This window comes from Silurus meridionalis, chromosome 21 (assembly GCF_014805685.1).
Source record: "Silurus meridionalis isolate SWU-2019-XX chromosome 21, ASM1480568v1, whole genome shotgun sequence".
NCBI lineage: Eukaryota > Metazoa > Chordata > Actinopteri > Siluriformes > Siluridae > Silurus > Silurus meridionalis.
In genome coordinates this window covers 12,465,811-12,487,997 of record NC_060904.1, presented here as the reverse complement: position 1 = coordinate 12,487,997, position 22,187 = coordinate 12,465,811, and the positions used below count along the sequence as shown (strand labels likewise).

Below are 22,187 nucleotides of genomic sequence, written 5' to 3'. Positions count from 1 at the left end.
GCAAACTAATCGCTGCAGAGATTTAACATTCCTACTATTGACTGATTCAAGCACATCTTGCTGCACACAGATAACGCATTTCACACACACACACACACACACACACACACACACACACACACACACAAACACACACTTAACAGGAAATAGACCAGTTATAAATTGAGGCATATAATAAGTGATTACATCATAAAATATCAATCAAAATTGATTCTAGTAGGTCACAATATTCTAAACAAGCTATGAGACTTGGTATCATCAAAATAAGGTTCAACCTGAAGAGTGACCTGAAGTCCTGGGTCTCAAATGAACAGGGTGTGTTTGTCTGGCACTGCCCGGTCTGCTGGAACCTGCAGGAGAATGACGCTCTGTCCTGGCTACACTCTTTTCAGGTGCATGCACACCGCTCACACACACATCTGTCCTCGTTTCTGATCTGCTCAGAGTTTGAGGAATCACGGGCAGGTTTAAAGTAGATACCGGAGAGGTTTCTAGGGTTTCGGCCCTGTGCTCTAAAAGAAATAGAATTGAAGGTTTAATACAGTTACATGCATTTACATGATCAAACCGGAATATATTTTGAGAAGACCACGTCCTATCAGCTCACCTGACTCTTTCGGCTGTTTCTCAGTCCTGTCACGTGATTGGCTAAGATAAACCTTTGATGATTTTTGATGTTTCTGGCCTTTAGGTTTCATGCTTTTCATCTCGAGTTCAGTAACAGCCAACGGCAGCTTCTCGCTTCTCACTTGGACCAACGTCATCTGACGATGTGCTCCGGCCAGTAAGAGCTGCTGTTCAGCCTCACGCTTTCGCTCCTCTTCCCTCTTCCTTTTAAAACATCAGATCAGTGTGCACAAAATAAATGAAAACTAGTCATCTGAAGGAAAAAAATAACATCTCAAAATAATACAATTATGGCAAATTACAGCACGGCTGAATTCTGATTTCTGATCGGTTAAAAGATGTTGACTAATTTGTTCTAACAGCAGCTCTGCTTATGGTTTCACCTGCAAATTCAATTATATTAATCCCATTGAATACATTACTGCATGCACAGGGACTTAATTGTGCCATACATTCTAAAGCTAATAATAAAGGCAATAAAAAATGGAAACAAAGACAAAGAAGGAACAAAGAAAACGTATTTGTTTAAATGATGACACTTTCAGTGAGAAGACGTTTAACATGAATAGAGATTTCTCACCAAGATAGAAGCCATTGCAGCTACTTGAATAGAATATAACAGCTATGTTTCGTTACATAGCATAGCTACTATAATATAAGTGACAATTACTAACAATTAAAAATGAGACAATTGCTAACATTAAAAGTAACTATCCATTTGTTAAAAAGTGTGAGTTTTATTAGCAATCTTCAGCAAATTTTTGTGGTTGAACTGCAAGAAAACAGTTCAGGATCAAACATCATGTCTCACATAGCAAAGTGGCCCAAAAAATTGTAAATAAATAATTCCATCCAAGGTACTTTTACCAGGGAACCTGAAAGAAGTTAATAATTGAAAAAGCATTCAACATTTTTTACAGCATTAATCAAAAGATAAATAAAAATAGATAAAAAGAAAAAAAGAAAGACACAGCAAGCTTGCTCATGGTGGGTGTGTGTGTGTGTGTGTGTGTGTGTGTGTGTGTGTGTGTGTGTGTGTGTTTGGACAGAATATTTGAAAGTGTGTGCATGTGTGTGTATTCATTTATCCTGTAGGCTGACAGATTCTAAATGTCACATGAAGCAGCTGACCACTGGCCGATTAATAGGAGAAATCTCTCTGTCTTTTTTCCAGCAGAATCCCCCCCTTACGCCGCCTCTCCTGGAAGTGACATGCTGATGGTGTTGTCTAATCACACTCCAAATCAGACAGCCAGATAAATGAGCCCTAGCTAAATATCCACATGTTAATCTGCCTGATGTAGTATTCGTGTACGAAACCATCCATTATTTAAATCAGATTATTCGTTGCGCTCGGTCGCAAATTGAAACTTCGCTAAAACAATTGTCACGTCCTCGTAACCTTTCGATTCCATCTGCGGCGAAACGACCCGTTTGAAATTTTTTTGACTGAACAAAATTCATTTTTCAATATTGCGCTGCATGTTGATTGGCCTAATTCCTATAATCAAAATTAATTTAAAAAAAAATGTAAATTATATTACAAGTAAAATTATGTTTAAATCATTTTGGGTTTGAACAGTGAGTGAAGAATAAAAAAAAAACAGCAATCTTGGGGAATATTTTGGGGAAGCAAAAATCTCAGTTATAGTCTCCTATGCCATCCATCATGTGTTTCTTAACCGTCTATTTATAATTGTCCTGTGTATGATGTTCTATTCAATTCAATTTAATTCGTTTTTATTTGTATATTGCTGTTAACAATGAACATAGTCTCAAAGCAGCTTTACACAGTCCCTGCTTCCTGTTTTCTTCTCGCATCGAATCGTCTCACACTGTTGTGTTTTTGAAATTTGTGTAGTCTTGCATACTGACAAGTATTATGGGGACAAATGTCCCTTACAAGAATAGAAACCTGACAGTTTTTACCTTGTTGGGACATTTATTACTTATGATAAAAAGGATTTTAATATTAAAAATATATTATATATGATCTTACATTTTGATTTATGTGTACAGATAACACTATTTAAATGGTACCCACAAAGATATAAAGACGTGTGTGTGTGTGTGTGTGTGTGTGTGTGTGTGTGTGTCATACTTGGCTGCATCTTTACGGAGCTGCTCATGCCTCATTAATAGGTTCTTGCGCTCCTTAAAAGCTCGCCGCACTTTATAACCTTTGTACAAAGCCTGAATGGACGAAGCAGCGATATCCTGGATGGCAGCGATGGACAGAGCGCCGTGCTCCAAAAGGAACTGCGTCACCTCCTGATGCTCTCCCAGTAAGGCATAGTCCAGAGGAGTGTACCTGTATACACACGCACACACACACATGCACACATACAGTTACACTGCACATATTGTATACAAATTGTATGTGTGTGTTTACTTTGAATTTGCATGGCGTGCAAATATGTACGTGTGATTTATTTCTATTTATATTAACAGAAAAATTCATAAGTGCTCAGGTTTTAATTAGAGTGAATTTATTTTTGAATCAGGATTGCGATTAAGTTCAGGGTATATTGTAGTACAGTGGTCCCCCGTTTAAATATAGGTTAATAAAAATATAATTATTAATTATAAAAATGAAGTAAAATGTTAATAAAATATAAAATAGCATTTCCGGGGTGGCATCCGTTTATCACGGTTTTCCGTTTATGTAACGTTTTTGGAACGTAACAACCGCCTTTTATTAATTTTTATAATTAATAATTATATTTGTATTAACCAATTTCATTATTAAAACATAAAACTCCATACAAACAATTCCCTATAAGTTTTTTGGTGTATCGTGCTATCCGCCAGAGACTGGGAAAATCAGCCAAACAAATTAGTTATGTGGCAAATGCAATTTTGCAATAAACCAGGGGTGCCAGATTCAAACCGTGGTAAAGTGGGGAATTACTGTATTACCTACTTTTACAAAAATGGCAATGGGCAGACGCTCTTATTCAGAGTAACCTACATATATCTAATTTTATCCACCGAACATGAGGATTTGGGACCTTGCTCAAGGGCCCAACAATATCAGATTGTTGGTGGGATTTGAACCCATGAGTATTATGTATAAGGTATATAGTGTGTAAATGTGTGAGCACATGTGCATGTAGTGGATTACCTCTCCTCTGTGTGCTCCATGTGGTTAGGAAAAGCTCCACATCCCAATAAAAGTTTTACAGCATCCAAATATCCATTATTGCATGACCAATGGAGCGCCGTCCTCCCCTTTGCACACAAACAGTTTATTCAACTAATTATACATTTATTTTGTGTCAAAAAAGTCTGTAGCACCAGTTACAGTATATAAGAATACGTTATTTGAAAACTGTGAGAAACCGTAGAATGTCCTCCAGACGGTATTGTGTCTCTTGATGATTAACGCTGAATATTGACTCTGTGTGGGTTTCATACCATATATGAATATGTTTGGACAAAAGGTTGCATGGTAAATAACAGGTTATAATTATATTAGGTTGTTATTGTGCTTGTTTTTATGAGTCTTGTGTAAGAGACACCATGTAATCTAAATCTTTGTTGTCAAAGGTATTGGAAAAATGAAATTGGTATAATAGTTGATATGGTAAAGTTCTTGAAAAGGTTTATTTATCATTTATGGAAGAAGCCCCCAGTGTCAGATCATTGTAAGTTCTCCGACATGAGAATGTCTTCAGGACAGAGTACTTGGTAACATGAAGGGCAAAAAAATGCTTGTGTTTGAACAACTGCTTATAGCAGTTATAACATAAGTAATAATAAGAACTAAAGTGTCTCGTTCCAGAACATTAAATGTAACTTTAACCTGCTAAAAATGCTGTGTCTTTTATTTAAGTTATACTTATTGTCAATTTGCTGCAGTATTAGAGTAGTAAAATATATTTGGATAACAGTAAAGCATCGTACCACCCAGTATTTGATCATTTTAATCCCACAGTGTTTTTTTGATCCTTGCTTTGTTTCCTACCTCTTTATCCTGGATGTTGGGGTCAGCATCATGCTGGATAAGCAGGGCCATGCAGTTTATATAACCTGCGTACGCAGCGCACTGCAGCGGCGTCCTGCCTGCGTGATCCTGCAGGTTTGGGCCGAGCCCGTTCTCCATCAGCACCTCGCACACCTCTGCGTTTCCGCCCAACGCTGCCCAGTGCAGCGCCGAATGACCGTCTGTGTCCACCAAGTTCACATGTGCCCCACCTCAAACACACATCCACACCTTATTCTTTTAAGATCAACTAGAAATAAATGTTTCCTTCGTTCTAGCTTCCTTCTCTAACAGAAAAGAATTTGTCATGTTTTAAAAATCTTCTGAGACTCTCAGTATTTTGATCTTTTGAATCCCAGCTTCTTATAGGTCAATACTAGATAGTGTTTTTCTAGGGCTGTCAAAATTAACACGTATTTTTTTTATGCAGCGTGCATTTCTGTTCGACCATTTTTATAAAAACTATAAATAAATATAAAAAAGGCGAAATTGAAATTGACATGATGCGCACATCCGGCGAATAAAACTATCCGTGTGGAAACACAACAGAAGTTTTGTTTGGCGTCCTGATGATTTACGTCATTTAAAACAACATAATTACTTTCAAATATTTACAAGGATATTTTGTCTTCATGCTCTATGTTGAGTTTGGTTTCACTAATAATAAACATACATTTGCATAAAGCATCCATATTTGTCCATGAACATGATTAGAGTATTAAAACTTGAAAACTATCAATTTAAGGTACATTCAGAACAGATAAAAATGTGCGATTAAGATTAATCACGAGTTGACTCATGACAATCATGCAATTAATCACGATTAAATATTTTAACAGCCCTATTTATTTTTTTCTTACAAAACTAAAAGAGCAAGGACTGAAGACAGAGCATTGCATCATAACAATGGCAGAAGAATAATATATTGTATAGTTATAAAATATATTATAGTATATCTATTATATAATATAATATAATATTATTTATAAAATATTATAGCATTTATAGTATATATTATAGTATGTATAGTATATCATATTATAGAGCTTCTTATTAGAATACTTTGTGAGTCTGGTATTTCAGTTTATCTCTAAACGTTGGGATGAGCACCTTTGATAAGCGTAAGGATGACGTCGCGGTGGCCCATCTCACAGGCACGGAACAGTGGAGTGTGTTTCATCACATCCAGAGGGTCCACGATGGCTCCTTTTTCAAGCAGCAGCCGTACAGTTGATATGTGGCCTGAGAGTGCGGCTGCATGCAGTGCTAAAATCACACACACAAACCAACTAATTAAGCATTTATCATATGATTAGCATGTTTTATGTAAATGATCTATAATAATAATAATTATCCAGGATAAGATAAACTTGTTTGGCTCAGATGGTGTCCAGCATGCGTAGTGTAGTAGTGAGAAGTACAAGAAAATTGTGTCTTGCCTACAGTCAAGCATGGTGGTGGTAGTATCATGGTCCGGGGCTGCATGAGTGCATGAGTGGGGATTTCAACATGTAATTTGACATTCTGAAGCAGAACATAATGCCCTCTCTTAGTGAAATGCAGTTTTCCAACAATATAACGACCCCAAACACATCGCCAAGATGGCAGTTATTTAGACAATAATAGCTGTATGTTGAGTTCTTTTTAGAGGACAGTAAATCTGTACTACTATACATGCTGCACATTGACTACGCCAACATATATCCAACTTTCATTGCTATATTATTGTCCATTGAGAAGATATTATAAAATGGTTGCTGAAATGTGAGGGGTGTACTCACTTTTGAGATAATGTATATCCAAGCGAACTGACCTGTTGTTAAAAATTCTGACATTCATTTCAGTGTCACAATTATAAATCTTATACAGATGTAGCAAGAAATTTTCAATGTAATAAAATAATCTTTTTTTATTAAACATTATGTCACATAACTTCCACTCTTAAAGGAAGATGTTCCATCAGGTTGTGTGTGTCGTTCATTTATTTACAAGGATGTTAATAAACTCAGATACTGATGTAGGTGAGGTGAGGAGGCCTGGGGTCCTGTCAGTGTTACAATTCATCTCAAACATGTTCAATAAGGTTGAGGTCAGAGCTCAATAGCAGACCACTTTTCTATCTATAGAGCTTCCACTCCAACCCATGTAAAGCATATCTTCATGGAGCTGGTTTTGTGCACAAGCACATTGTCAGGCTGGAACAGGTTTGGTTTTCCTTGTTCAAGTGAAGGGAAAATGTTATGCTACTGCATCCAATCGTGGGCTGCATATGGCTGAAAAAGGTGTCGATGTCCCAATACTTATGTCCATGTATTTTGTCAGTTATTTGTTATTTTCTTATACTTTTGTTAGATATTGTTAATAATTGTGTTTTTTTATATACAGTATGTTTTTCATTTTAGATTCTTTACATAGTGTTAGTTCTTGTTTATTTGTTTTTTCTATCTATCTATCTATCTATCTATCTATCTATCTATCTATCTATCTATCTATCTGTCTATCTATCTATCTGTCTATCTATCTATCTGTCTGTCTGTCTGTCTGTCTGTCTATTCAGTTTGTTAATATGTGAATGTCCAATGTAGCTCACCTGTGCCTCCATACTTGTCAGCCATATTGATGTCCATATCGTGCTTCAGCTCCAGCATGACCTTGATGACATCATCGCTGCCCTTCCCAGCAGCCCACATGAAGGCGGTCCTGCCCTCCAGATCAGGCTCATCACGTATCGAGGGGTGTCTCAGGAACACCACCACCGTATCCTGATTAAAAAAAAAGTCTCAACCTTAAACATTTGCAAACACGCACACATGGACACACACTCACACCCACAAACACACACACATTTTGAGGGGGTGTGTCTTACAGCATAGTTGCTCTGAGCTCCATAGTGCAGCGGCGTGGCTCCTGGCTGTCTGATGGGATCATACCTGACTTGTTTCTCTCCAGCAGCAGATGAACAATACGCGCATGGCCTGAGAACAAAACCGGTTCAGGAGAGATTTACATTTCCATACATATTTGTTAATTATTAAATATTTTAAACAGTTTTTTTTGTAAAGCAATGTATATAGTGCTATAGCATTACGCAAGTCTATTTCAGAAGAGTCAAAACAGAGACATTCCTGATCATCAACATCATCATCATCATCATCTTTTCTTTGCTTGTGTTTTATATTCTATTCTATATTTTTTGGTCTGAATTAAACGATAACTTTATATATTTACTCTAAATGTAGAGACGCTTCTATATACCCAGTGTACAATGAACTGCAATAGAATATGTCTAGAATATGTCAATAGAATATGTAAGATCGCATGCACAACTATTAACCTGTAAAACATGCCTGAATCGGAGTTTAATCAATACTTTGTCTTGATATGATCTGTCTTTTGGTTTCACACTATTAATGCAAAAACTATGGCTGAATTTATTGTGAGGCCACAAACATACGCGTTAAACTCTTTTTTAAACTTTCCTTAACTATATTAACTGTTTATATTATAAACAGCAGCTATGCTAATTTCTCTCCACTGCTTCTTTTTCTCTACCCATCCTGAGGTTGCGCCAGTTCCAGTCGTGTCCCACATCATGAAGATTGTGGACCTTTAAAGAAGTAGATGCTCGCAAACATCCTGAACCCTCTAGACACGATTTGTACTCCACTTCATGTAATGTTTGGACATTGAACCTCTTTGAGTGTTTAAAGGCTCTAGCATGGAGAAGCTGGTGTTGGATCTATGGTGATCTCAAATGTTCAGTGTGGAGAAATGTGGAGAACATAGAGTCAGCACTTTATAAATGATTACATGATTATGTAAATAACTCATTAAAGACGTTTTATGCATTGCATCCAGCACTCTTTCTCTTTTTCACCAGCCAGAACACATTAGATTTCTGCAGTAGGTCAGCTCACAGTAAAAGAAAAAGTTGCCCACAACCCAAAATACACAATGTTTTGTTCACTTCCAGTAGTCAGTTTGATTTAAAGTAAAATTTCTATATCGCTGCAATTGAACCATTTGAAATTGAAGCGGACCAAGATCCAACTCATTCACGTGCTCTAGAAGCGACTGAGTGCTACAAAGAGAAAATGCACCACGGTTTGATTCCGTGTCCTAAATGATGCAGCCTTATACAAAAACTGCTTTGAATCTGACCACAATGATGATAATGATGATGATAAAGTGATGAGGTTTCCTATGATGTCTATGTGAAAGAATGAAAAACTCAACATTGTAGCCAATGAAGGTGAATAACAGTGAGAAAGGTGCCACGCTTTAGACTGGAATTGACAAAGCAGTCGTACCGAGCAATGAGGCCCAGTGAAGCGGCGTTCGGAACAGATTGTCGTAGGCTGTCACGCTGCAGCCTTTGTACGAAGTCAAAACTTCCACCACCTCTTCATTTCCGTCGGCCACTGCGAAATGAAGTGGTGTCCGGCCTTCATAATCCTGCCAGTTTAAAAGCGACTCGGTAGGGGCGGCATCCTACAACACACACAAACACAAACTGTGGACTAGCTGAAAAGCAACAGTGGGAAACGTAAGGGTTCGGACAATTATATACTTGGAAATGGGAAAAAAAACAGGCTTGTAACAACGTTCATAAATTCCTTTAGTAACTTCAGTAATTAGGGACTCAGATATCATGGAGTTCATTTCCTTATCCTACAGGCCAAATAACGACCTCAATTTCAGTACTAGTCTGTACCAAACATGCACTAGGACTCTTCGGTTCTCACCAGAATGCAGCGAACAGTGTGTGTGGCGTTGGGGTGCTTGTTGTGAGCTGCCCAGTGCAGGGAATTTTGCCTCGCTGTCCGGTATTCCGATGTTTGAGTCGTGTTTGATCAGCAGCTTTACATGTTCAGCGTGGTTGTAGAAAGCACTCCAGTGCAGTGCTGTTTGCTGTATACATACATACATACATACACACACAAACACACATTCAGCTTCAAAGCTTCTCATTGGATTGTCTCAGAAAAAGGCTCTAAGCAAACTGAGGTTTCCAGTAATTCAGCACCGCAGTAAATTCTTTTCTAATTACATTAACAAATTTATAGAGCATCTCTTTTCTATTAGAAGTTACACCACAGCGCTCTGCAAATACTCCATTCTGATTGGCCAGAAGGTGTTGATTACCTTTCTGTGATTCACAATCACAGTTTCATATCGAGGTATTGGTTTTATTATTCTTATACGGCTTTCTCAGGGATTTTTTAAAACAATGTTTTAAGTGAAAATAAGTTTCTTAGGTAAGCACATCTTTCTAATAAGAAAATGTATTTAACATTTATGGAGTCATTGAAGGACTCTCCAGTGTCAGCACTTCGTAATGTAACATATATTAGACATCAACGACTGTTCATAACAGACAAGTTTGTGTTTTTTTCGACTTCTTGGCAACAACGTGTATTTACACCTGCTATATCACAAGTGATTACGGGAACTAACACTCCTGTGGACATTAGATAACGTTAAACATTGCGATCAATGGATTAAAATGCACGAGGTTCTATTGTTTGATCGAATTTGTTTAGTGTAAAACATATCAAATGCAGTTATGAAGAAAATAATCACAGTGCTTCATCCTGTGGTGCGTTACGACACACTGTTATTGACTACTTTCCTATAATAGCGTCAGTGGTGGACAAAGTACATAAACCATGTACTTGAGTTAAAGTAGAGATACACAGAGTAAAATATTAATCCAGTAAAAGTGTTTTTTAGTTTAAACTTTCACTTGATTAAAAGTACAAAAGTATTTGCCTGTAAATGTACTTAAGTATCCAATGTACTATGATTTTTAATGGCTATAATGTTCCTAATATCATTTTTGTCACACGACTCTTGCGTGTGGGAGTTCTTGCTCAACCTAGTTTATGTGGAAAGACTCTACACTTAGCACACCAATCTATTAATAAAATGATATAAATGATTCAAACACTGATTGATATCTATTGAAATGATCATCAGCCCAAAACCTTCTTTTCAACTATTTAAAGAAAAATTGCACAAAAAAGGGCCAAGGGTTTTGTGGCAGTTTGAGTCAGGAGTTTCTTCCATCATTTATTACTCTAAAAAATCTGTTGAACTGATGCTGAACTGTATGTTTGTGTAAGTAGATACACCAAGCAGCAATCAAAACAAGTTCAGAACAGAGCGTGATTGGAGACTTGCTGTGTGTTTGACCAGTTAAGTTTTTATCCACTCATAAATAAAAAGGAACAACTGATTTGGGAAAATGTAGTTGAGTAATAAGTCAAATATTTGACTTGTAGTGAAGTAAAAGTCTCCCCAAATGGAAATACTTTAGTAAAGTACAGATATGTGAATGGCAGTGTGGCATTGCATTTTGTTCCTTTCATATCACATAAGCAAAAAGGTTTAAATTTTAAAGTGCTCATTTGTAAAAATAAATAAATAAATAAAACCTCCGAAATGTAGCAACCAACAACGTTACGCAAGCAACCAATGTTGAGCAGATTAATTTACTACATAAAACCCAGACAACGTCGATCTATTTTCTGCAATTGTTGGGATGCCAGCTTCATCAGGAGAAACTAATAATAAACCAAACTAAGAGACCAGACAGACTAGGCTGATGAGCAACAAAACTTCTCTACGTGAACAAAAGGGAACACTCGCATAACCACAACACAAACACAGACACACACACCCACACACACACATTTCCATACGCATACTTGGAGTGACTCGTGATTTAAAAGTCTTAATAACAAGCCGTTTGTCTGCGGAATGAGATGGTAAACGATGTCGGGTACAGATCGGCCTCTGCGTGTGCGCGTCGGAAAGTAAACCGGGGCGAATGTTTACAGTAATTGGAGCCAAAGTGAATAAAAAAGCTGCATGTGGTCTAGTAAACTGTAACGCTCGATGCCAGCGGTTCTCAGGAAAATGTTCGGCAAAGCTACCATTATGTCTGGGAAGGTACGGAGACGACTATAACTGCTTCTATTTCGTTATTATGGACTATTATACTACTACCGAATATATAGTCATACAACCTCGGCCATTTCCATTTTCCTTATTTTTTGACGTAGTTTCTAATTGCAATTACTTGTAATCCTTTTAGGAACACTAATAATTTACAAAACAAATTTGTAATAGTAATCAGGAGTATCAGATGTTGCTGGAGTTCTTACTTACCTACATAACTGATTCAACTCATCAGTTGTCTACCAAATATGATCCCTGTCCTGAATTTGGTATGCAGGAAAGCATAAACTTTTTGAGTCTTCTTTTTGTTCTGGATGTCTTTCTCTTTTTTTTCTGAACACAATCCTGAAAATTCTTTACTTCTTGAGAATGCAATTCTTACTCATGTAAGTCTCAAGCACAAGGAAGAACCTATGTGTGAAGTTGACTGCAAAAAGCTAGAAAGGTTCCAGGAAGACTGCAATTGCCGCTGCGTTTATTGATTAATTCTGGCTCCTTATGCACATCATACAGGCAGGAAGAGATCAGAAAGACAAAGAAACTCAATTTCTGGAAAACCAAAACGATATATTTTTTTAACCCATTTTAGCCGTCTGTCGGATTTCCGGATCTGCGCCAGCATCCGATGAGATTTCCCAGACTCCTACACGTATCCCACATTGTATCTCTAGCTACACTACAAACAGATAACATCACTATTTCGATACGGCATGGCAGGATGCTCCATCTGGGATTTTGATTCGATTTTCATTTTATATGCTCTGTGTGGTACACTATATGGACAGAAGTATTCCACATGAACAGCCCAAAGGTCCATGAAGTTACTGAGCACCTCAAGAACTTTGCGGATTGATTTGGACATTTGTAATTAACATTGTTGTGTGCTAAATGGCTCAGGACTGCAGCTTGCATGAACAGTTCTGCATTTAAGCGCAAACCTGAACAATGATGGAATTGTAATGAATTGACAATAATTGCCACCCAGATGAGGATGGGTTCGCTTTTGAGTCTGGTTCGTCGCAAGATTTCTTCCTCAGAGAAGAATCTCTGGGAGGTTTTCCTTGCCACAGTCGCCACTGGTTTGCTCATTAGGAATAAAACTTAAAAGGAATAAACTTATACACACTAAATACATGCATTACAACTTCATAACCTCTTTATTACGCCTGCTTTGGTACAATGTCAATTGTTAATTGTGAATTGAATTGAAGTAGTGGGACACCACATATTTCCAGCCATATGCGGTTCCTCTCCCAATGTGCTCCCACAATGTTGGAGTTACGCAATTGTATAGGATGTCTTTGCATTTCTTTAAGTGCACAAATCAAACTCCATGAAGATTTGGTTTAAATAGGTTGGAGCAGAAGCGCTATTGCAGGAAGAGTGGCCTGCTATTGAGTTCTAACCTCAACCCTATTCAAAACCTTTGGGATGAATTAGAACCTTCACTGCACCCCAGGTCTCCTCAGCTCACCTAGGACCTGATTTCTTCCAGAAAAGTACAGGTTTTTATAACAGCAAATGGGGACTAAATGTGCAATCTGATGTTTGAAAATATGAATCTTATGGTCAGGTGTCCACAAACAACTGTCCATATTGTGTATTTAAGAAAAGCAGATCTTCTCAAAATCCAGATACACTTGCTTCTGATTTTGCAAAATCGTGACAGAACTGATCAGGATTACAAACGTACTGGATTAGTAATGAAAAACAGATTAGTTATTAGCTACAGCCCAGCCTACTAAAGCAATGTCGTCTTTGGGTATTACAGCTAATTATTATGACTTTTTCACACTAATATTGTCTATAATTATCACACTATAATTATCATTAACAAGAAATCAAGATTTGCCTAATGGAAACTTTCCAACCCTACTGCTGAATGACTTTATACTATAAAATGTTGAAGAGTAATGATTTATTAGAAAAGGATAAGTTTCGTGTCTGCTTCCAACATGTTGGTTCAGGGAGTTTTACTTTGCCGCGTGATCATTTAGGATCGTAATCCAAATCTACACTGGCTCTTTCTGTTATTAAAAACAATTTACAAATTAACTGCAGAGGATCAGAACATTTTCATTATGGATCCTGATAGGCATTAAAATTTTATGATGTAATAACCCTTTCAGCCACTTGTGTTTTTGGACAAACTCTCTGAATTACTCAAGGAATTCATCATTGGAAACACACGTAATAATGCCGTGGCCTCCCACATGGCTAAGATGGCAACCTTAAACCTAGCAGGCGCCTGGCAAGCTAGCTTTCAGGCAGTGGCTTTGAGAAAATATTTTTTATTAGACTATTTCAATGGGCTTTCATATCCTCCAAAATCAGAGAGTACAGAAAGCTCCCGCTGTTTTACAACATACACACCCATTTAAGCAGTCTCACACACACACACACACACACACACACACACACACACACACACACATACACACACATACTAGCTGACCTCGTTTTCACCTCAGACTCAGACACAAAGCATTTTTTAATGATAAATTGTTGCATTTGTATTACCTTGTTCCTGTCCTGAGTATCAACCTCTCCAGGTGCCATGTGCTTCAGCAGGAGAGACAGGGGTTTAGGGCTGGAGTGACGTGTCGCTAAGTGCAACGGTGTCATTTCCTCAAGATCCTTCAGCAGCCAATTAGCATGCCGCGACAGAAGCAACTTCATAAAGCGAACGTTGCCCTGCAAAAAGACACAGATACACCACTACGTTCAAGTTTACATGTCAACCTACACATTTAACACAATCCCTGTTAATGGTTGCCTCATCACAAAACAAAAATCAGGGCAGGGGGATCCTCAAGGTTCAGTTCTAGGTGCTTATTTCTTTTCAATTTTATTGCTTGATTATACTTAGAGAAGCCAAAGAAAAGAGTGCAGGCAGGGTGGAGTGGGTGGAGAAGAGTGATAGCAGAAGTGATTTGTGATTGAAGGGTATCTGCAAGAGTGAAAGGGAAAGTTTATAGGACTGTGGTGAGACCTGCTATGTTGTATGGTTTAGAGACAGTGGCATTGAGGAAAAAGCAGGAGGTGGAGCTGGAGGTAGCAGGCTGAAGATGTTAAGGTTTTCATTGGGAGTGATAAGGATGGACAAGATTAGAAATTAGAAGTTTATTAGAGAAACAGCGTACGTAGGACGTTTTTGGATGTGGTGAGGGCAGACATGCAGGTAGTTGGTTTGAAAGAGGCAGATGTAGAGGACAGGGGGTATGGAGACGGATGATCCGCTGTGACAACCCCTAATGGGAGATGCCGAAAGAAGAAGAAGTAGAAGATACTGCAAATTTCTCAAATTTTTACAGTTTGCACCACAACACTGTCAGAAGGTGTTGATTACTCTTTTATATACACACAGCTAGAAGGTTTATATCAGATTCACTTGAATGTTGAACACATGACATAGTTAAACATTAATAAAAAAAAAAGTTAATTAAACAGGTTGTAATGTATCAAAGAAATATGTTGTTGTGGTGAACGTTTCTGTATTTACCTTTTAACTTTCTTTTTTACCTTGTGGTGTCATACTCAACAGTAGTGTTTATTGACTCATATAGAATTAGACACTCAGGACTTTAATACTATATAGTTTTCATAAGATTTCTGATGATCCTTATTTTGGAGAGGTATGAATTGCTCACATCCCTCCCCTTTCTCATAGCACTGCAACGAAGCACACAAGTCACGATACTCTACACACAGAAACCCAACAGCAGTCAAATAATTCATTAGTTTTACCCTGATTAAAAAGAAATCTGATAAGTCGAACATCAGTGTACTAAAAAGGCTTAAAGAAGGAGTCTCCAGTGTCTGAGCTTTATAACGGTCAGAGGTCAAGCCGATCCTGTAAGCTGTCCTTGTGAGAAGTGTGCCATTACAGCATTACAATGCTGCCATTACAGTCCTGATCTGTCGAGCATTAACAGCATTAACTTCTTCAGCAATTTGAGCTACAGTAGCTCATCTGTTGCATACTGACAACTGCAGACCAGGAACACCTCACAAGAGCTGCAGTTTTGGAGATGCTCTGACCCAGTTGTCTAGCCTTCACAATTTGGCCCTTTTAAAATCTTTACACGTGCCCATTTTACCTGCTTTTAACACATAAAAAAAAACACACACAAGCACAAAATGTTTACTTGCTGCCTAATATATCCCACTCACTAATTGTGCCATGATGGAGATCTCTTCTTTTTCAGTATTATTCACATCACTGGTCATAATGTCATAATGTTATGCCAGGTTGGTGTATTTTATATATATATATATATACAGTATCTTAAAATAGTCAGTATTTTAGAGTAGTCAATGTGCAGCTTGTATAGCAGTACAGATTTACTGTCCTCTGAAATACAGAGGTTTTCGAAGATGGGTTCCACTCACAAGCCTCACAAGATTGAACAAAGGAGTTGAGTCCTTGTGCCATGTGTCAGGCTTCAAAAAACAGACGCCTGAATGCTGCAGCATTGCGTTAGAGCAGGGGTGTCAAACTCTATTGCACAGGGGGCCAAAACTCGAAGCACACTTCAGGTCGCGGGCGGAACAGGATTAACATTTATTGAACACACTGAAACTAAATGTTTTTTTAACATAAATATGAATTAAAAAGACAAAAATATTTTTTCAGAATAAATCAACTTAAACTTTAAATAACTTAAAATATTTTGCTCGCCATAAAAATAGATCCAATCAAAATTATACAAGTTAGAAATGTGAACATGCTGCGAAAAAACCCTGAAAATTGTAAACGTTAAAATAACAACAAATCAAACCAATCAGATTTATTAGCTTTTATGCCATTAAAACAATATAAACTTAAACTTTGAATAACATGCAGCTCTTCAGAAACTCTCCCTCGGTAAATAACCGGCTGATGTGACTCTGATTTCTCCTCTGCTTTCACACCAGCTTCACTTTGTGATTTTGCTCTGTTGAAAAACATCTGCTGAAATGTCAGATTCTTCTTTACTCTTCTACTTTCTGGATCTTCTGCTCTGCATTCAGGTTTTTCAGATTATCCTGCTGTTTTTTCTCGTAGTTCTATCTTAGATTCAATTCCTTACATACAGCCACATTCGCTCCACTAATAAGACACACGTGTTTACCGCCAGTGTCAGTAAACATCTACTCAGAATCCCATCGGTTTTGAAAGGCTCTGTTTTCAGAATCAACTTTCCTTTTTGCCATTGTGAGGGGCTTCACAATAACTGTACAATAGGGTTAAATACATCAATAGAAGCTTGACTTGATTGACGCTGGAATGTTCTCAGTTGGCCTAGCGTTCGGTAAGGCAGCTGAAGCGCTGCATTATGGGATCTGTAGTTTGTGTTAGCAGCGCTTCATATCGCCGGGACATTAATAACAATAATAATAGATCCGTATGCTGAGTTATTTGTAGATTCTTCATTGCTATACATCTGCACATTGACTGCTCTAAAGTATATTCAATTTTCCTTTATATAGTAATGTTTCTTGAAGATATACACAAATGGTTGCTAAAATGTGAGGGGTGTATGTATATATAATTTATATATGTATGTAAAACAACACAGTGCACAGTGTTATAGGAAAATAACCTCTGTGGTGGTAACTGCAACTACACTTTGCCTCAGGATGCATTACATCCCCCCAACAATGGTTGGTTTGCTATAATGGCATACCCCGTTGTGTTGCATTACTTACATTGCTCAAAATTTCCTAAAGACTGACTAAACAAAGGCAGTTTGAACCGACAAGCTCTTTAATACACAGTTTCCCAAATAGCTTCTTCATATCTTGCATATTTGGTAGAGTCAACATTTTTTGAACCTATTTCTGGTTAAAAAGGTGTGTGAATGTTTGAAATGGCTGTGTGTGTTAGTGTCTGTGTGTGTGTGTGTGTGTGTGTGTGTGTGTGTATGTGTGTGTGTTTGTGTGTGTGTGTGTCATCGCTGACATTCTTACCACCATTTAAAAGATTCACTGGTGAACCTGGTATGCGTGTGTGTTATGTATGTGTGTGTCTGCCTTCTTGGTCTCTATCCTCAGCCCAATTAGTGTGTTAATCCCTAAGCTCCAGCTCTTATTGATCCAGGTGTCAAAGCAGTCCCCATCAACTACTCTTCTTCCTCTGCTCTGTGTCTTCTCTCTCACTGCTGCTCAGATTTATTGTTTTTATGTGGTGTTTTTTTCTTCCTATCTTATACCCTGATGCTACACATGTACACATTTTAGATCATTTTAATATATTGAATTGAACATTGTGGCTTGGAATAATCAGCCATTTGTGATGTCACAAACTCAAAGACATAAGATCAAAGTGGGAATATTTCAATCACTAGGGGGCAGTAGGGTCCCTAGGTAGGCCATCTATAAAGTTTTGTTAGTATCTTGCTGTGTCAAGTTACAGCTAAAGAAAAATCAAAAGTACAAAGTGGGAAAGTCTGTGTGTGTGTGTGTGTGTGTGTGTGTGTGTGTGTGTGTGTGTGTGTGTGTAAAGAGTGTGTCACCTTCTGTGCAGCGAGATGCAGCGCTGTCCTCTTGCTGCGATCGGCTTTGTTGACCGAAGCTCCCGCCTTCAGTAACGTCTCAGCACAATCCAAGCGATCGGCCAGCACGCAGTACATCAGAGGAGTCCTGCCAAACTGATCCTCACTGTCTCTCAGACATGGCTCTGCTGCACACACACGTTTGTATTATCCTATGGCAGCATATTTGCATCAACCGTTCTGCATTTAAGTGCCCATCACTGAACAATACACCCTAACAATAATAAAGCTATAAAGATTGGACATTTGATGATGAGGATGGGCTCTCAAGGTTTCTTTCTTATACCATCTCAAAGAGTTTTCTTTGCCACAGTTGCCAATGGCTTGCACATTAGAGATAAACATTTAGGCATTAAAATTCAAACTTCATAACCCTTTTATCTCTGTAATGCTGATTTTGGACAATGTCCAATATTAAAAGTCCTATACAAACAAAACTGAAGTAAATTGAACTGAATTAAGTATATGTTCAAAGTTGCTGTGATAATAAATAGTGATTAAATGTGTATATAATCTGTTATTTGTGTGTGTGTGTGTGTGTGTGTGTGTACCTGTGATCAGTCTCTGCAAGGAGCTCCTGTCTCCATTCACAGCTGCTGCATGCACCTGCGAACTTAAAGGGGAGGGACCAGATGACTTCAAGGGCTGCTCCGTGGCCTGTAACACACACACACACACAGAGCGACTTGAGTTTTGTGATGTTCACAGGAAGATGCTCAAGAATAGCAGCAGTCGCCAAAACACACACACACACACACACACACACACACCTGAAGCAGCTTAGTATTCCCAAACAGGAAGATCTTGATAAGCCAGGAAGTAGCAAGCTGGGGACGTATTAATTTTTTATTTATTCTTATTAATATTGCAAAAATGAGGGGGAAAAAAAATCAATTACACTTCTCTTACCTTCCTACGCACACGTCTAATAACCACTTAACTCGACAAATTACTGATGCTTTCGTTTAATAAGATCCCAAATGAACATAAATAAACGTGGGTGCAAATGAATACATTGTGTACATGTAATCAGTGGATGCACTGTGGGTGATTTACTAGGAATAGCAGTGTTAATGTGAATATTTTCAAAGAAGCTGATTAAAGAAGAGCGCGTGCGTGTGTGTGTGGGTGGGTGCTTGTTTGTGTGCATACAGTGTTCTCAGTAGCCATGGTAAGATCTCAGGGAGGATTAATTGCATGCTTAGGTGTAACTACTATTTAAAATGGTAATACATGCTAATAATGTGTGTGTGTGTGTGTGTGTGTGTTTAGACATGAGTGTGTGTTTTGCTGGCTCTTATTTATTGCTGAAGATGTGTAATTAAATATACAAAAATGTGTAATGAAATGACATACAACCCATCTTGATCTCAGACACGGAACTGTACAAGTACGGTACTGTACACTGTACTCCGACTCATGTTTTAAAAAAAAAACTCTGTCCATGGTTGCCAGATGTCAGAACCATTTTAATTGCCTTATACCTCTATCTTTTCCTTGATCTGTGTATAGTCCACTGATGGCCGTTGGATATTTGTACCTCATTTCTCTGCATTCTATACTTTTAAAGTCATGTCGAAACGAAAGTACGCCCTTTGTAAATTCTGCACTTTTTACGTATCAGGACATAATCAAAATGATCTGGTCCTTATCAGGTCTAAAAACTGTACTGCAAGTTTTAGCATTTTGCTGGACTCGAGCATTCAGATGTGTGTTAACACAATGCTAAGAAAGAAAAACATCACAATGATCTTAGAGAAGCAATTGCTGTTGCCTATCAATCTGGAAGGGTTATAAGGCCATTTCCAGGCAATTATTTTTTTTTTATCATATTACAGTAAGGTACATTATTCACAAGTAGAAAACATTTAGTTGCCAATCTCCCTAAAAATCACCTTGAGGACAGACCATGCAATGCTCAGAGAAACAGCAAAAAACTCAAGTTACATTGCAGACTCTTCAGGCATCAAGTAGCATGTTAATTGTTAAAGTTCATAACAGTTTGAATGAACAAATATGATTTTCTTGGAAGGGTTGCCAGAAGAACGCCTCTTCTCTCTATAAAAAAACAAGGAAGCACTTCTGATACAATTTCTTTTGGACAGCGTGTGTGGAGCTGTGTGGCCACGTTTGGTGAAAACCAAAAACAGCATATCAGCACAAACTCTTTCAAGCACATTGGTAGAGGGATGATGATTTAGGCTTGTTTGGCAGCCATATGACTAAGGCAACCTCACAGTCACCGAGTTTGCCATGAACTAGAATTTCTAGAGTCAAATGTGAGGCCAACTGTCTGACTTGGCCGAATTTGGGTCATGAAACAAAACAATGGTCTCAATCACACCAGTGTCAGAAATCAGAAGTCAGGCAGGGTGGTGATTCCCAAATCATTCATGTTACCAAGGAAAAAAATTTTAATAATGGAGGTTCATTCCAAGAGGAAAATGCTAAATAATTTCTCCACACAACAAAAAACTCACCATATTAATGATTTCAAGGTATTTTGTTTTATATGAGTGTCTATACAAGGCCCTGTGAAGTTGTTATACATATACATATATAGTCAAAGATACCAATCTCGCAGTCAAATCTTCGTAAAGGTGATATGAAACTAGGATCATGCTATTTTGGTTATATGGGGCTGCTTAAAGTAGCATTTTACATAGAACTACTGGTTTTCTCCCAATAATTCATATACAGCCTATTATGATAATAATGCTAAAAGTAAAAATATGAAAAGAAAGAAGCTTTTAATAAATATTTTTAAGGTGCCTGAATAAATCCAACCACCCATGCGACAGATTTTGTGAAAGTCTTTTTTCACTTTCCATGATCCGTAATCACAGGAGCATCTTGGCGGCAGGGATTTAAATATTTAACAATGTCTGTGAGATACTGTAAAGGTAAATTCTGTTCAAATTTAATTTCGTAAATAAATCTTTGTACTTAGAGCGCATTTGCACAGACAATTGAGCAAATCCTGTTTGCACTGTGGCCTTTCTGCAGTTATTTATTGCCTCTTTTTTGAGGTTTATTGCTAAAAAATAATTATTTATAAATTTTCTTCTATATCTTTGTGTGATGTTCTGTACATCGAGGCTTTAAAATGTTATAAAGATTTGGGTTACGGATGTTTATTCACATTGCCTTTTATTTCAGCTTTAAAAAGATAAAAATACAGCTATCCCCCGCTTTACCGCAGTTTGAATCTGGCTCCCCCGGTTTATTGTGGAATTGCATTTGCCACATAACTAATAGTTTGGCTGATTTTCCCCGTCTCTGGCGGATAGCACGATACACCAAAAAACGTATAGGAAATTGTTTTTATGGCTTTTTCTGTTGAAATAATAAAATGTATTAATAAAAATACAATTATAATTATAAAATAAAGTAAAATGTTAATACAGTACAGTACTGTATACATAAAATAGCATTTTTGGGGAGGCGTCCGTTTATCGCAGGCGGTTTTTCGTTTATCGCAGGCAGTTTTTGGAACGTAACCACCGCGATAAATGGGGGATTACTTTAATTAGTCTTTTTTTGCTTTATACAAAATGCAATTCTAGCTTAATGGTTAAGGCACTGGATTTTGAATCCTAAGGTCATGAGTTCAAATCCCAGCCACAACAACCTGCCAATTCTAGGCTCCTGAGCAAGGCCATTATCACATAGCTTCTCAGTTGTATGATAGAGATAAATGTTCGTTGCTCTAGAAAAGAGTGTTTGTTAAATGTAAGTGATGGCATTAATTTTCCCTTCACTTGAACTAGGAGACCAAAAACTTGTTCCAGCACGACAATACCTCTGTGCACAAAGCCAGCATAAAGATACTTTACATGGTACATCTAGTGCAACATCTTCCCAGAAAAGTGAAGGTTATTATAGCAGCAAAAAGAGACTAAATGTGGCATAGAATGTTTAAATCGCACATACGAAACTAACAGTCAGGTGTCCAATAACTTGTTTAACATAATACAGTATTGCAGTACATATTACTAAACAATAAACAGTAATGGGGATAAATTAGTTAGTAAAGAATGGTGGATATCTGTTTCATGCAGTGGTCACAAATGGGA

At 37.6% G+C, this 22,187-nt stretch overlaps 1 protein-coding gene across 1 annotated transcript in view; it reads right to left on the bottom strand.

The window, feature by feature from the left end:
- invs (inversin) overlaps positions 1-22,187 on the bottom strand; it is a 45,035-nt gene that overhangs the window by 9,542 nt on the left and 13,306 nt on the right. The window contains 15 exon segments of the mRNA XM_046877615.1: positions 288-512; positions 608-831; positions 2,729-2,938; positions 3,752-3,858; positions 4,595-4,824; positions 5,723-5,878; positions 7,203-7,374; positions 7,479-7,522; positions 7,525-7,587; positions 8,923-9,103; positions 9,358-9,415; positions 9,417-9,523; positions 14,096-14,269; positions 18,073-18,239; positions 18,663-18,768. Of these exon segments, the coding sequence (XP_046733571.1) occupies positions 288-512; positions 608-831; positions 2,729-2,938; positions 3,752-3,858; positions 4,595-4,824; positions 5,723-5,878; positions 7,203-7,374; positions 7,479-7,522; positions 7,525-7,587; positions 8,923-9,103; positions 9,358-9,415; positions 9,417-9,523; positions 14,096-14,269; positions 18,073-18,239; positions 18,663-18,768 (2,224 nt within the window).